The sequence below is a fragment of the Callorhinchus milii genome, unplaced genomic scaffold, assembly GCF_018977255.1.
Source record: "Callorhinchus milii isolate IMCB2004 unplaced genomic scaffold, IMCB_Cmil_1.0 Scaffold19, whole genome shotgun sequence".
Taxonomy (NCBI): domain Eukaryota; kingdom Metazoa; phylum Chordata; class Chondrichthyes; order Chimaeriformes; family Callorhinchidae; genus Callorhinchus; species Callorhinchus milii.
Window position 1 is genome coordinate 1,877,129 of NW_024704760.1, and position 12,145 is coordinate 1,889,273.

Sequence of the window (12,145 nt, forward strand, 5' to 3'; positions counted from 1 at the left end):
CACAGTATATATCGCGCAGTGGAGTGACTGTGTATTTTGTGAGTGAAACGCGGATTCCATTTGTGCACAGCAGTGTCCCACAAACCGTCGCAGATTGAGTGAAAACCCCCCAAGTTTTTTTGAACAAAAAACACCACACTCCACAAAAATAAAGCACACGCAAAAACGTTTTGATGGGTTCGCGGTGAGCTTATCATTATCCCACCTCTCCCAAGGCAAGGATTGATCCCAACCTAGTCATGCCGGGATCTATACAGCCGCGTCTGCAAACCAAAAGTTTCTGGGTTTCCTGCGATCCTGGGGAACAACACAAAAGTAGATCGACAAAGAGTCTCACTCACATCGAGAATTTGGGGAATTTCTGGGATTTCCACGTGTCGGTGGGGTTGTGTGGAATTCTCAGCTTGGTTTTGGAGACTCTTAAGCACGGTCATGGGTTTCCGCACGTGTTAGCCGTGTGTCTGACTTGGCTTCTGGCTTCCAAACAAAGTGAAAAGAGTTCTCTCCCCACTCTGTACACAATGCACAACACAGGAACTCTGACATTGACACCCTCCCTGTCTGGACACACTGGGTTAATTCTGTTCCCCTTTCGTATAATGCACTCGATCTGGAGGAGGTCTTATTATACCCACCATTTCTGGTTTGCAATAGTTGCTCCTCAGATCGAAAGTTTATTTGCACGTTCGGTTCTGTTCCAACCGGTTGGACTATTAGCCCCAAAAATAGAAAATAAAGGGACAATTTAAACTCTTATCGAAAACATGACGGGAGGATAAAGGGACTCAATCGCCATGAGCTGTCCGTGGTGCTGGTCCTGATCAAGCAATTCACTGTGTGGCTGTTCGGGCTGTTGGCAACAAAGACTACAGACGAGACAGACTCTCAGACACTACTTTCACTTCTCATAGAACCATGTCACCGCCTCCTGTCCCCCCGCACCAACCAACCAGTATCCCTACAGTGTGAAACCATCAGCTTGTTGTGTGAACCGCTGCCAGTGGCGGACTCGTTTGACTCGTTCGAGCATCAACTGTGCTAATGTAAGACTATTATTCCTTACCGCAAGGGGAGTGGGGCCAACGGTCGGCGCGGAGGTCACTTGCGATAATTGCAAATGTTCTTTTTGAGTCTAGTGTGAGTCACGAAACTACTGGTGGGTCTGGAAGTCAAGCGAGCAGCCGAAACCGAGTGACGGCTCTTGGAACCTTGAAGTTAGAGCCAGGTGGAAAAGCAGAACCTCGTGATATTGAGAAGGGAATGCTTGCACTCAGCTTTTTCCAGTGTGTGTTAACGATGACCAAATAAGCAGTGAGTTGTACGGCAATCGAGCCAGACACTCGCTGTTTTAGCGTTGGTGCTAAACAGTGAGGCTGCCTGACCGCCATCTCACCTCCATCCCCGGGAGGACGTCAAGAAGGGAAGAGACAGGTTCTGATATACGTTTTTTATTTACCATCGATTTGCAAAGAAGTTAATGCTTAACGGGCAGAATCAATAATAATAATGATAATCCTCGCATTTGATACAGCGCCTCATCACGTCTTCGAGACGTCTCAAAGCGCTTCACAGGATATACTGTCAAGTGAATTGACTGTATATTTTGTGGGCGAAACGAGGCAGCCAATTGCGCACAGCAGCGTCCCCACAAACGGTCGTGGATTGAAGTGACCACCTTACTATTATGATTATTAAAATAATACGATTAATTTAAAAATGCAGCACGCTAAATAAAGGAAGTTCCCGCGGACCAGAGAGAGAAGTGCGGTGAATCGGAAAAACATGAACTCCTCATGATAGCACAGCAGCACCACGTGATATCCTTTGTGGTAAAGTAATCAGCACGGTGTTGGGCACAGTTTTATTTGCCTTTCAGAGTCGTTCGGAAGGAGAAACCTTGGTAGTCACTTTTCTACAAAGAACCGGGTTTGGAAACTTCCAATTAACTTTTAGAATCAGCGAATCTCTCTCCAGTTTCAGTCCAGGTAAGAAGTGGTTGATTTTTAAAGAAGAAAAAACTTCATGTGAACTAATAGCCATATAGTTTGTGGACACCTATTTGGACAGAGACTGTTCAGAAAATTTACGGTACAGAAATAATTTGCGTGGGATTGAAACCCGTTTGTTTAAATCCGGTTTGAACGACATTTTGGATTCAGTTTCTCAGCCTCTGTGCATTCGTAGCTTAGACGGTGAGACATTGAGGTGAGTCAGTGCTCGCAATCGTGGAGTCTTGAAGTGAGAGTGTTGCTTAGACCACTCGCCTCGCAGGCGAGAGGACCTGGGTTCGATTATAATAAGCCCTCAAAGAAAAATTGGTCACTTAATCCACGTCTGTTTGAAGGGCACTGCTGTGCGCAAATTGTCTGCTGCATTTGCCAACAAGACACGCAGAGGCAAGAAGTTTGACAGCAGTTAGGCAGTGCACCATCTTGAAAAAGTGCCGGTAATTTCAATGTCTCAAAACCACAAAGGAACCTTGCACTCAACATGAACGGAGTAGAATGGGGTAGTGACTGCACAGAGCCAGACACTGCCACTATAGACATGACTCACCACCTACTTTTAAGTCAGCAATACTTGCGTTTCCCCCTTTTCTCTTTCCGAAGCCTTTAATCCAAAACAGAGAGTCGTTTTCCGAGAAAACACCGCAGCTCGGGATGGTGATGGGGGAGATTAACAGAAATCAATCTGCGTCTCCTCTGACAGACTATCCAGTAAAGATACACCCGGGTACACAATAGAAGTTTGCACGTTCCTCATTGATTTGTGCTGAGTTTAAACTGGGTCTGCCTGCATGTTTGTATGAAGGAATCCTCTGGGTAACTATTTTTGTTGTCCGTTGAGATCAAGGTCCCGTCCGCCTGCTCAGGTGGGCGTTAAAGATCCCATGGCACGATTCGAAAAGAGAAGGGAACCTCTCTCTCTCTCTCCCTGGGCCCTAAACAAACAATCCCCCAAATAAAATTAATCACTTACTTCATGGCTGCTTGTGGGACGTTGCTGTGCGCAAATTGGCTGAAAAATACACAGTCACCCCACTTTGCAGCAAATCATACGAAGCATTTTGATATCCTCCTGATGTGAAAGGCGCTGTACCAAGAGCAAGGATTATTTATTACTAGTTAAAAAAAAATCTCTGGTAGAGATAATTAGATGTTTTTGTTCTCTTCTCTCGCAGAAGTGCCATGATGTTCGCTCTGATATTTTTGATGGCATTCCAGCCGGGTAAGAAAAGACATCTTGGGAGCAATAAATTAATCAGTGGCATTAGAATTTAGAGGCAGCTGTAGGATTTGTTCTTTGCTCAGCCGGGGTGTCTGACACGTGCGGAAACCCATCACCGTTGCTCCAAACCCAACTCAGAGTTCCACGTCTCCTCACCGACACGTGGAAATCCTAGAGATAGATTGGTGGAATGGAATGCGCGCTCTCTCGCTCTCTCCCTGGAGGGACGCATGCGTCCTGCTTAGCCAATTCCGGCGAGTATTAGTCGCAGGTTGGCAAGTGCGCAGTCACTCCACCTCACAGCAAGATACCGTGACGGGCTTTCGGACGACCTGCCGACGTGAAAGGCAGCGCGACCAACTTATTATTATTATAATGTTTAGCGCCGGTCACAGTCACCGAGGTTCTGCCTCAGCGACTGATACAAATTTGATCTCAGCACGTGATATGACATGACATGACATGACGAGTCCTCCCTTAAGTTTCAGGCCAAATGCGGGGAGTGAAGACCGTAACGGGAGTGGTGGGGCGCGGGGTTGTCGTAGAGTGTCACTACGAGACGGAAAAGTACCGGCAACATGAGAAATACTGGTGCCGAGGGTCCAATCACATCACCTGCACGGTGTTGGCTCGGACAAGACAACAGCCCAGACACCAGGGCAGGGTGTCAATCGCAGACAACATCGCAGACGGAGTGTTGTCCGTAGCTATGGAGAAACTACAGGCTGACGACACAGGCCAGTACTGGTGTGGCATATACACGGTCGGATTCAACCCGCATTTCCCTGTTACCGTACAAGTAGATGACGGTAATGTTGACCAAGCTCCTTCCTCCTTTAATTGATAATGATCAGTAATAATTTGGTCACGACTGCTTGCGGGGACACTGCCGTGCGCAATTGGCTCCCCCGCGTTTCACCCACAAAATACACACGGTCGATTCGCTTGGCAGTATATTCTTCGAAGCGCTTTGAGACGCCTCCAAGACGCGCTAAGGCGCTAATATCAAATGCACGGATAATTATTATAATTATAATTATTATTGTTATTATTAAATGCTCCGAGACGCTACCACCCGCCTGACGGGTGCTATGTTGTTGTGGTGTTTCAAAAGTACACATTATAGTTATAAATGTAATGCTAGTTATTACTAATTAATATTACTAATGATTACATATATAGCATATCTAATCATTGCGCCCACGAAATACCGAGTCAATTCACTTTACAGTACGTGCCCTGAAGCCCTTTGAGACGTCTCGAAGACGTGATAAGGGGCTGTATCAAACGCAAGGGTTATTACTATAGAGTATAATAATTTTTGCTATTGTTGATGCAACATTAATGCGTTAATGCCTTTCCTTAAGGGACACGGTCAGCTTTACCCTGTGTTTCTCTCCTGCAGTGGCTGTCTCTAAGCCGATCCTCCGGTTTCTGAGTCCGTACAGGGCCTCTTGTTCCGGGCAAACGGTGTCAATCTCTTGCGAGTCCGTCGATGGCTCCCTTCCCATCGACTACTCCTGGTACCAGAAATCAGTGAACACCACAGACCTGCGGGTATCGGACAGTGGGAACCTCACGCTCCGGTGCGGAAATATCGGGCACGGACACGGGTATTACTGCAGCGCCCGGAATGGGCCGGGCAGCCAATCCAGCGATGCTCTCCAAGTGTCCGTCTTGAAGACGGGGGAAGAGAACTGCGTCTATGTCGTGCAAATCCACTCCGAAGGTACGACTTACTCTGGTTCACCCGTTCAACTGAAGGCACTGGAAATTATAACAACTAAGTAACTAAGCATCAATCAATCAATCAATCAATCAATCAATCAACCAATCAATCAATTAATCAATTTTTTTTAACCAGATGAATAGTGATCCAGCAGCACGAGGATGGATACCCTGTTTGGTTTCTCTGTTGAGGGGAATGCAATGGTTAATGGGTAAAAACTCTAATTACAGGGAAGGGCTACTCCTGCGAGGACGGCTGTCGACACTGCAGCAGAGAGGAGGCGAAAACAAGCGAGGAGATTCACAAGGGCAAAAGGTGTGAACGCCTTGGACTACTGCGGCTTAACTGGATGCCGCGTTTCGCCCACGAAACACACAGTCACTCCACTTCACAGCATATCCTGTGAAGCGCTTTGAGACATCTCAGCGACGTGATAAAGCGCTGTATCGAATGCAAGGATTATTATTACAATCATGCAAACACACTGCAGCTCAAGCGTTGTGTTGTTGAGTCGTTATCAAAGAAAACAAACACGTCTCTTGCGTCCGGTCAATAATAATAATAATAATAATAACAATAATAACGTTATTTAACCTGTTATTTCTTCATTCCACTAAAGCAGGGTGATTCACTGCGTGCTCTGTATCCTGGGTTTGCTGGGTGTCGTGTTGGTAATTTCGGGCATTTTCTACAAAAGGAGAAGGAAAATGAGTAAGTGGCTTGTGTTTCACAGGAGATTCCGTTCCATTCAACTGTTAAACAAACCACAACACTGACCGGGGTCCCGTCTGCCTGTCCAGGTGGACCTTAAAGATCCCGTGGGACGACACAAAGACCAGGGAGTGTGTCCTGGCCGACAATCAAATAAAATCTGCCATCCCGCTTCCTGGCTGCTTTGTGGGACACTGCACCATGCAAAACGGCGGCTGCGTTTACCTAAAAAAAAACACACACGGTCACTACACTGTACAGTCAAATCCTGCGAAGCGCCTTGGGACGTCCTCCTGACGTGAAAGGCGCTTATAAATGGAATCTTGTTGTTGTTGTTGTTGTATAACCGACCGTATCTGTTCGCAGGTAAAAAGCAAGTGAAGCCTCGCGACACACCGGGAATAGACAGGACTTTGTCGCTCAGGTACAAACATTCGCTCTTGATCGTGTCGATAATGGCCGACAATCCCCCAAATAAAATCGGTCGCTCACTCCACCACTGTTTGTGGCACGTTGCTGTGCGCAAGCTGGCTGCCGCGTTTCACCCACAACACACACAGTCACTCCACTTCACAGTATATCCTGTGAAGCGCTTTGAGGCTTGGGATAAGTTGCTGCATCAAACGCAAGGATTATTATTATTATACGATTATTACTAACATCCTTTGATCTTGAGCAAGTAGGTTTGTCTGAAAGAATCCATTTATATACTATATTTATATGTAATAATAATAATTTATCTGGCATGTTTATGTATAATAATAACCCTTGCATTTGATATCGCGTCTTTGACACGCCTCAAAGCGCTTCGCGGGATATACTGTAAAGCGTAGCGACTGTGTATTTTGTGGGCGAAACGTGGCAGACTAGTTGCGCACAATAATAATAATAATACAGTGCCCTTCACACGGGGAAGCTTCTATTATTAATTATTATTATTATTTTTAATTATTAATAATCTTATAGCTCCCCTCTCCCCATCCCTCTGTGTTCATTGCAAACGATTCGCGCTTTCTATTTAAGGTGTCACGCGTAGGGGAAGACTGCGTTGCTGACGACATGGGGCAGAGGGTTCCCGACCCGACAGAAGGGGACGCGCAGGGAAGCGGGGCTGGGTCCAGCGGTGGAGAGGACATCACGTACGAGACGGTCGGGGCCGAGGGGAGAAGGCCAGCAGTGGGCAGCGGCGAGGAGGATGGCATCACGTATGCGGTTGTGCAACTTCAGGGCAGGTCGCGGTCTGGGGACAGAGAGGAAACCACAGACAAACCTCCAGGGGAGGAAGGCATCGTCTATGTAAATGTGTGGCTTTGAAGCAAGTGGCTCACCAGAGCGACAGCAAGGGAAACCACAGCCTTGTTCAAAGACGAGCACAGTTTCTCCCACAAAACACACAGCCGACTCGCTTTGCGGTGTGTTCCGCGAGGTGCCTTCAAAGAAGTCTCGAACACGTGATAAGGCGCTATTTTTCAAAGGCGGAGATTAAGGACAGTTTCTTAGAAATGTCAGTCCTTTCGTGTCTTTGTTTCACACAAGAAGGTTGTGGCTTCTGTTTGATCTGCTGTAGATTTGAAGCTGTTACTAAAATACACTCATAAAATACACATACAATATAAAATTCAACCTCTGCTGCTCTCGGTTCCTGTTACTTTAGCATATTAACACGCAGAGCGCTAGCCTCGCAGGTGAGAGGACCTGGGTTTGATTGCCGGGCAGGGGACACATTGGGCAAGTTTCCTTCCTCCACGCACACTCCTGTTCACCCGGCATTAAGTAGGAATGTGGTTGTTAGTCGATTGGCGGATCGCTTTTCCAGGGGTAATAAACCCTTCAAAAAAAATAATAATAATAATTCGGTCACTCACTCAATCCAGGGAAGGAGGGAAGTGGGGGAGGGGATAGGGGGAGGAGGGAGAGGGAGTGGGGTTAAACTCAAGAGATAATGATTGGTAAGCGACTTTGAGTTTATAAGACGGAGAGAGACGGATGGTGAGATTGAGGGTCATGTGTCTGAACTTTGTGTCTCCATACAATCAGCACAAAAGACTTGTAAACAAGAGCTCACTGGAGTTCAGCAGAAAGTCAGTTCCAAGTGACTTGGATTCAAATGCAGGGATCGTTTTAGGTAAAGGCAAACAGACGGTTACTAGTGATGCCCACAAGTTCGAGAATGGCGCAAGAGAAATGGCTTGGAGCCTGCTATCACTGCTGTCCCCGTCCATTGCCAACTACAAGGACGCATGCATTGGCAACGATCCCTTGGCAAGGCTATGGAACTGTGATTAAACCCTGCCAGTGCCTTGACCTTGCGGTAGGTCTGCAAAGCACACAGAACAGTGAGGGTGTGGGGAGGGAGTTTACCTCGCAATAAGTATGAACCCAATTGTGGATCGCTTTCCGGAGGTAATAATCCCTCCTCGTTCCCCCCACCCCACCACCCAAAAAAAAATTGGTGACTCAATCCGCCGCTGTGCGCAATTGGCTGCCGCGTTTCGCCCACAGAAATGCACCATCAATCCATGTTACGGTGCATCCTGTGAAGCGCTTTGAGACGTCCCAACGATGTGATAAGGTGCTGTATCAAATGCAAGGATTATTATTATTATGAAGCAGAAGGCATCCCGTGGGGTTGAGGCTAGATGAAACTGGAGGCCTGCGCTCATGTGCCAAACACGCTCCCAGTTCCTTAAATTTATGGTGTGAGTTTCACAAGTATTGTCGGACATCAGCACAAGTCACAGGAGTATGCAAAGCTGCCAAACGGAACAAGAGATTTAGGAACAGGCAAATCTTAGTATTGAGTGCAGGGCACTACAGCAGACAACATCTTTATGAAACTTGGAGAGTCTTTTAAACAACAACGACCAAACAAATATGGATTTAACATTGTTCGTATTCATTAGTTGCTTATCATCAGGTAAGAACAATCCAATCGGTGTACGGTCACCCAGTATAAATGTTCGAACTGTCAAGCTGTATTAAAGGGTCACAGAAGCTTTGCTTAATGTTCAGTCGGCAACCATGGGACCACCATTATTCACAGAATAACTACGTGCAGACCCGTAGTTTAGTAGTTAGAGCACTCACCTGGCAAGCGAGAGGATCTGGGTTCGATTCCTGGGTGGGGCAAACTCTTTGGCAAGTTTCCCTACTCCACACGCCTCAACCAGCAATAAGCAGGAACCCGGTTGTTAGTCGATTGTCGGATCGCTTTCCATGGGTAACAATCCTTCAAAACAAATTGGTCACTCAACACACGACTGTTTGTGGGACGCTGCTGTGCGCAATTGGCTGCCGTGTTTCGCCCACAAAATACTCAGTCGATCCACTTTTCCGTGATGCATTCCGTGAGACGTCTCAAAGAACGTGAGAGGGCGCTGTATCAAATGCAAGGATTATTGTTATCACCATTAATTAAACACCTTCTAATTAGAGGTTTGAGGGTTTTTTTTACACACTGCGATAGACATTTATCTTTCTTTTTAACAAAAAAAGAGGAACTTTTGTCTTTTTCATTCCCAGCTGCGAGGGCAATCAGTGGACCCAAGGCAGTGAATGGTTCAGTGGGGTCTCAGGTGCAGATCAGGTGTGAATACGACACAGTTTATAGCACGTACAGCAAGTACTGGTGTAAAGGCTACTACAGGAGACACTGCAATGTCCTGGCACAGACGTTGGGGCCTCAAAATACAACCGAGGATGGCAGAATAACAGTGGAAGTGGATAATAACAGGGGCGAGTTTTCAGTGACCATGAGGAAGTTAACATTGAGTGATGCGGGATGGTATTGGTGTGGTATAGAACACCCGCATATTCTCAACATGAAACACTCCGTCTGGCTCAGAGTTTACGAAGGTAAGGAACTGCCTCTCCGCTGTGTCTTGCTAACGACGTGTTACTGTAAAGGTTTTGTATGGTCGGACGCAACTTCTAAGCAAAATCAGCTCTTTTACCTCTTCAGAGGAGTAAGTTTCCTGATTCTCCCCCGTGCGCCTCTGTTTACCCAGCGGTAAGTAGGAACCCAGTTGTTAGTCGATTGGCGGATCTCTTTTCCGGGGGTAATAATCTCTTCCAAATTAATAAGTCAATAATAATAATTCGGTAACTCAACCCATGACTGTTTGTGGGGACGCTGCTGTGCGCAATTGGCTGCCGCGTCTCGCCCGCAAAATACACAGTCAATTCACTTTACAACATATTCTGTGAAGTGCTTTTTGGACGTCATCAAATGCAAGGATTATGATTATTAGTTTGTCGAACGTTGCTGGGTTGGAAACTGAGCAGAACCCCTAGAAAGTACAGCAACGTATGAGTAACAAGCAATAACAAAACTTTTAATAGGAAGACAGGAACAGGAGGAGGCCTTTCAGCCCCTCGAGCCTGTTCCTCCATTTTGTTAGATCAAGGCTGATCTGTACCCCAACTCCAATTACCCGCCTTTGCCCTATATCGCTTGAGCCTCTGACCTAAGAAACATCTGTCCACCTCAGTCTTGAAAACGTGAATGAATCCAGCCGTAATCCGCAGCCTTTTGGGGGAGGGAGAGAATTTCATTAATTAATTGTTGTTGTTGATGTTAATTCATTAATTAATTTTCATTGCAGAGCTTCGCATTGTCTAACTTTGCGGCCAATGAGTAGTATTATTATATCAATGAGTATTGATAATTAATGAGTGTCGTTAATTAATGATTAATTATTTGATAATTAATGAGCATCATTAGTTATTATTAATAATAAGTATTATTAATAATAATTATGAATTGTGTCTGTCGTATTGGATTGCGTTTAAGCAGGAATCGAGACGTGGAATCCAACGGGTGAACAACAAAGGTAAACTTCCACTCGCACCGCTACACGGGACAGCGCCACTGACAAATACAGCGTTCCCCCCACCTTTACCGCCCCCCCACCCCCTCAACCCCACCCCCCCCCCACCCCAGCCCAATCTTGCATCAGCTCAGACTGTGAGCTCGAAATCCAGACGAGGGAAGCTTGAACCCACATCATTCTGACTCAAAGACCAACTCACCCTTGGTTTCCTGGCTGGTTGTAGAAGAAGTTCCTCTTCGTCCGTGCCTAGTCATTTACCACCACCCCCCCCGCCACCCGGCTCAGCGTCGCTCTCCGCCACTGTCTGGGGCGCTCCCCCGCACGAGTGAGGGGGTCGCTGTGTGAATGCAAGTTGAATCGTTGTTTGTTTCTATTGATCCAGGGAGGGAGCGGCTACACATTACCTCACGTGGAACATTATACGTTGGGTTTTCTTCGCTGTCCTCCTCTGTTGGGGCGTTTGGACCATTTGGCAAAAATAGCGGAATAACTGGTGAGTAAAATTACTGTAGCTGTTGGAAAGCAACAAACATCTCCACTCCCCCGGGGAGGGGGGGGGGGGGGGAAATGGGGGGAAATGGGGGTTTGGGGAGGGTGTCGGTATGGGGGACATTAGCAAAAGTGGCTGCCGCGCTCGCCTCCAAAATATACAGTCACTACACTTGACAGCAAGTCCTGCGAAGCGCTTTGAGATGTCCTCCCATATCAAGTGCAAGGATTACTATTATTATTAATAATAAACATGGTGAAATGCTGCGGGAATCATGTTTCTGGGGTATTCCTCCCGACGTGAAAGGCGTTATGCAAATGTAATCTTGTTGTTGTTGTTGTTGTTCTCTCCTCTCCCAGGTCCCAGATGTAGACCTCAACAATTAGTCCACTCGTCGTAAACTCCAGTGAATTGTGCGGCGTTTCTGCTGATGGGACCGGACAGTCACACCTCAGCCCTTTACCTGCGAATCACCAACAAATTCGTCACTCGATAGCAGTGTTGCAAATCCTTGACATAGTCATTTCACTTGTATTCTCCAGCCCAGCCCAACATGCAGTCTGAGACGCTCAACAGCGTCCTATTCCCAAACAAAATTAATCTGACACGCAACGAGCATGTGGGCGACCACAAGAGAACAGACCAGATCAACGCTTGCTCCTGTCTGAAAGCTCCTATGCGGACTATGGAGAACTCTACCCTTTGAGGTTTTCCTTTATTGGGTTGGAATCAAGTCGACACGACCAGCTCTGTCTTGAAGCGTTAAAGCCTTTCCATACGTCTAACCTCTGGGAAAGTAAATGAACAGTGGTCTTTGTAGTTAATTAACAAAGAGCACCTCATTGTCGGAGGTGACGTCTTTTGAATGAAACGTTAGAATGATCTCACGTCTCCCTGTTCACGTGGATGTTAAAGATCCTGTGGTATTGTTAGAAAGGAGAAGGGAGTTTTTCTCCTTCAGTGTCTAGGCCAACAAATAAAATCAGTCACTCACTTCACAGCTGTTTTTTGGGGGACTTTGCTGTGTGCAAAGCATGTGTGGCATTTGTTGACCAAATACCCAGTCACTACACTACATAGTAAAAACCTGTGAAGTGCTTTGAGACATTGGTGATCTGACAAGGAGACGAATCGAGGGCAAGGGTTGCTTCTTAT

General features: G+C 46.6%; 1 protein-coding gene across 1 annotated transcript; it reads left to right on the forward strand.

The window, feature by feature from the left end:
* The first annotated feature begins 1,145 nt into the window (after positions 1-1,145).
* LOC103182547 lies at positions 1,146-11,922 on the forward strand. The gene is made up of 15 exons (XM_042342242.1): positions 1,146-1,431; positions 1,877-1,985; positions 3,182-3,228; positions 3,711-4,037; positions 4,634-4,957; positions 5,188-5,272; positions 5,577-5,668; positions 6,035-6,114; positions 6,692-6,964; positions 7,706-7,930; positions 8,504-8,585; positions 9,191-9,523; positions 10,461-10,500; positions 10,883-10,993; positions 11,350-11,922. Exons 3-14 carry the CDS (start codon positions 3,189-3,191, stop codon positions 10,980-10,982), a joined length of 2,001 nt encoding a protein of 666 aa, XP_042198176.1. The 5' UTR covers positions 1,146-1,431; positions 1,877-1,985; positions 3,182-3,188; the 3' UTR covers positions 10,983-10,993; positions 11,350-11,922.
* Positions 11,923-12,145: the final 223 nt, after the last annotated feature.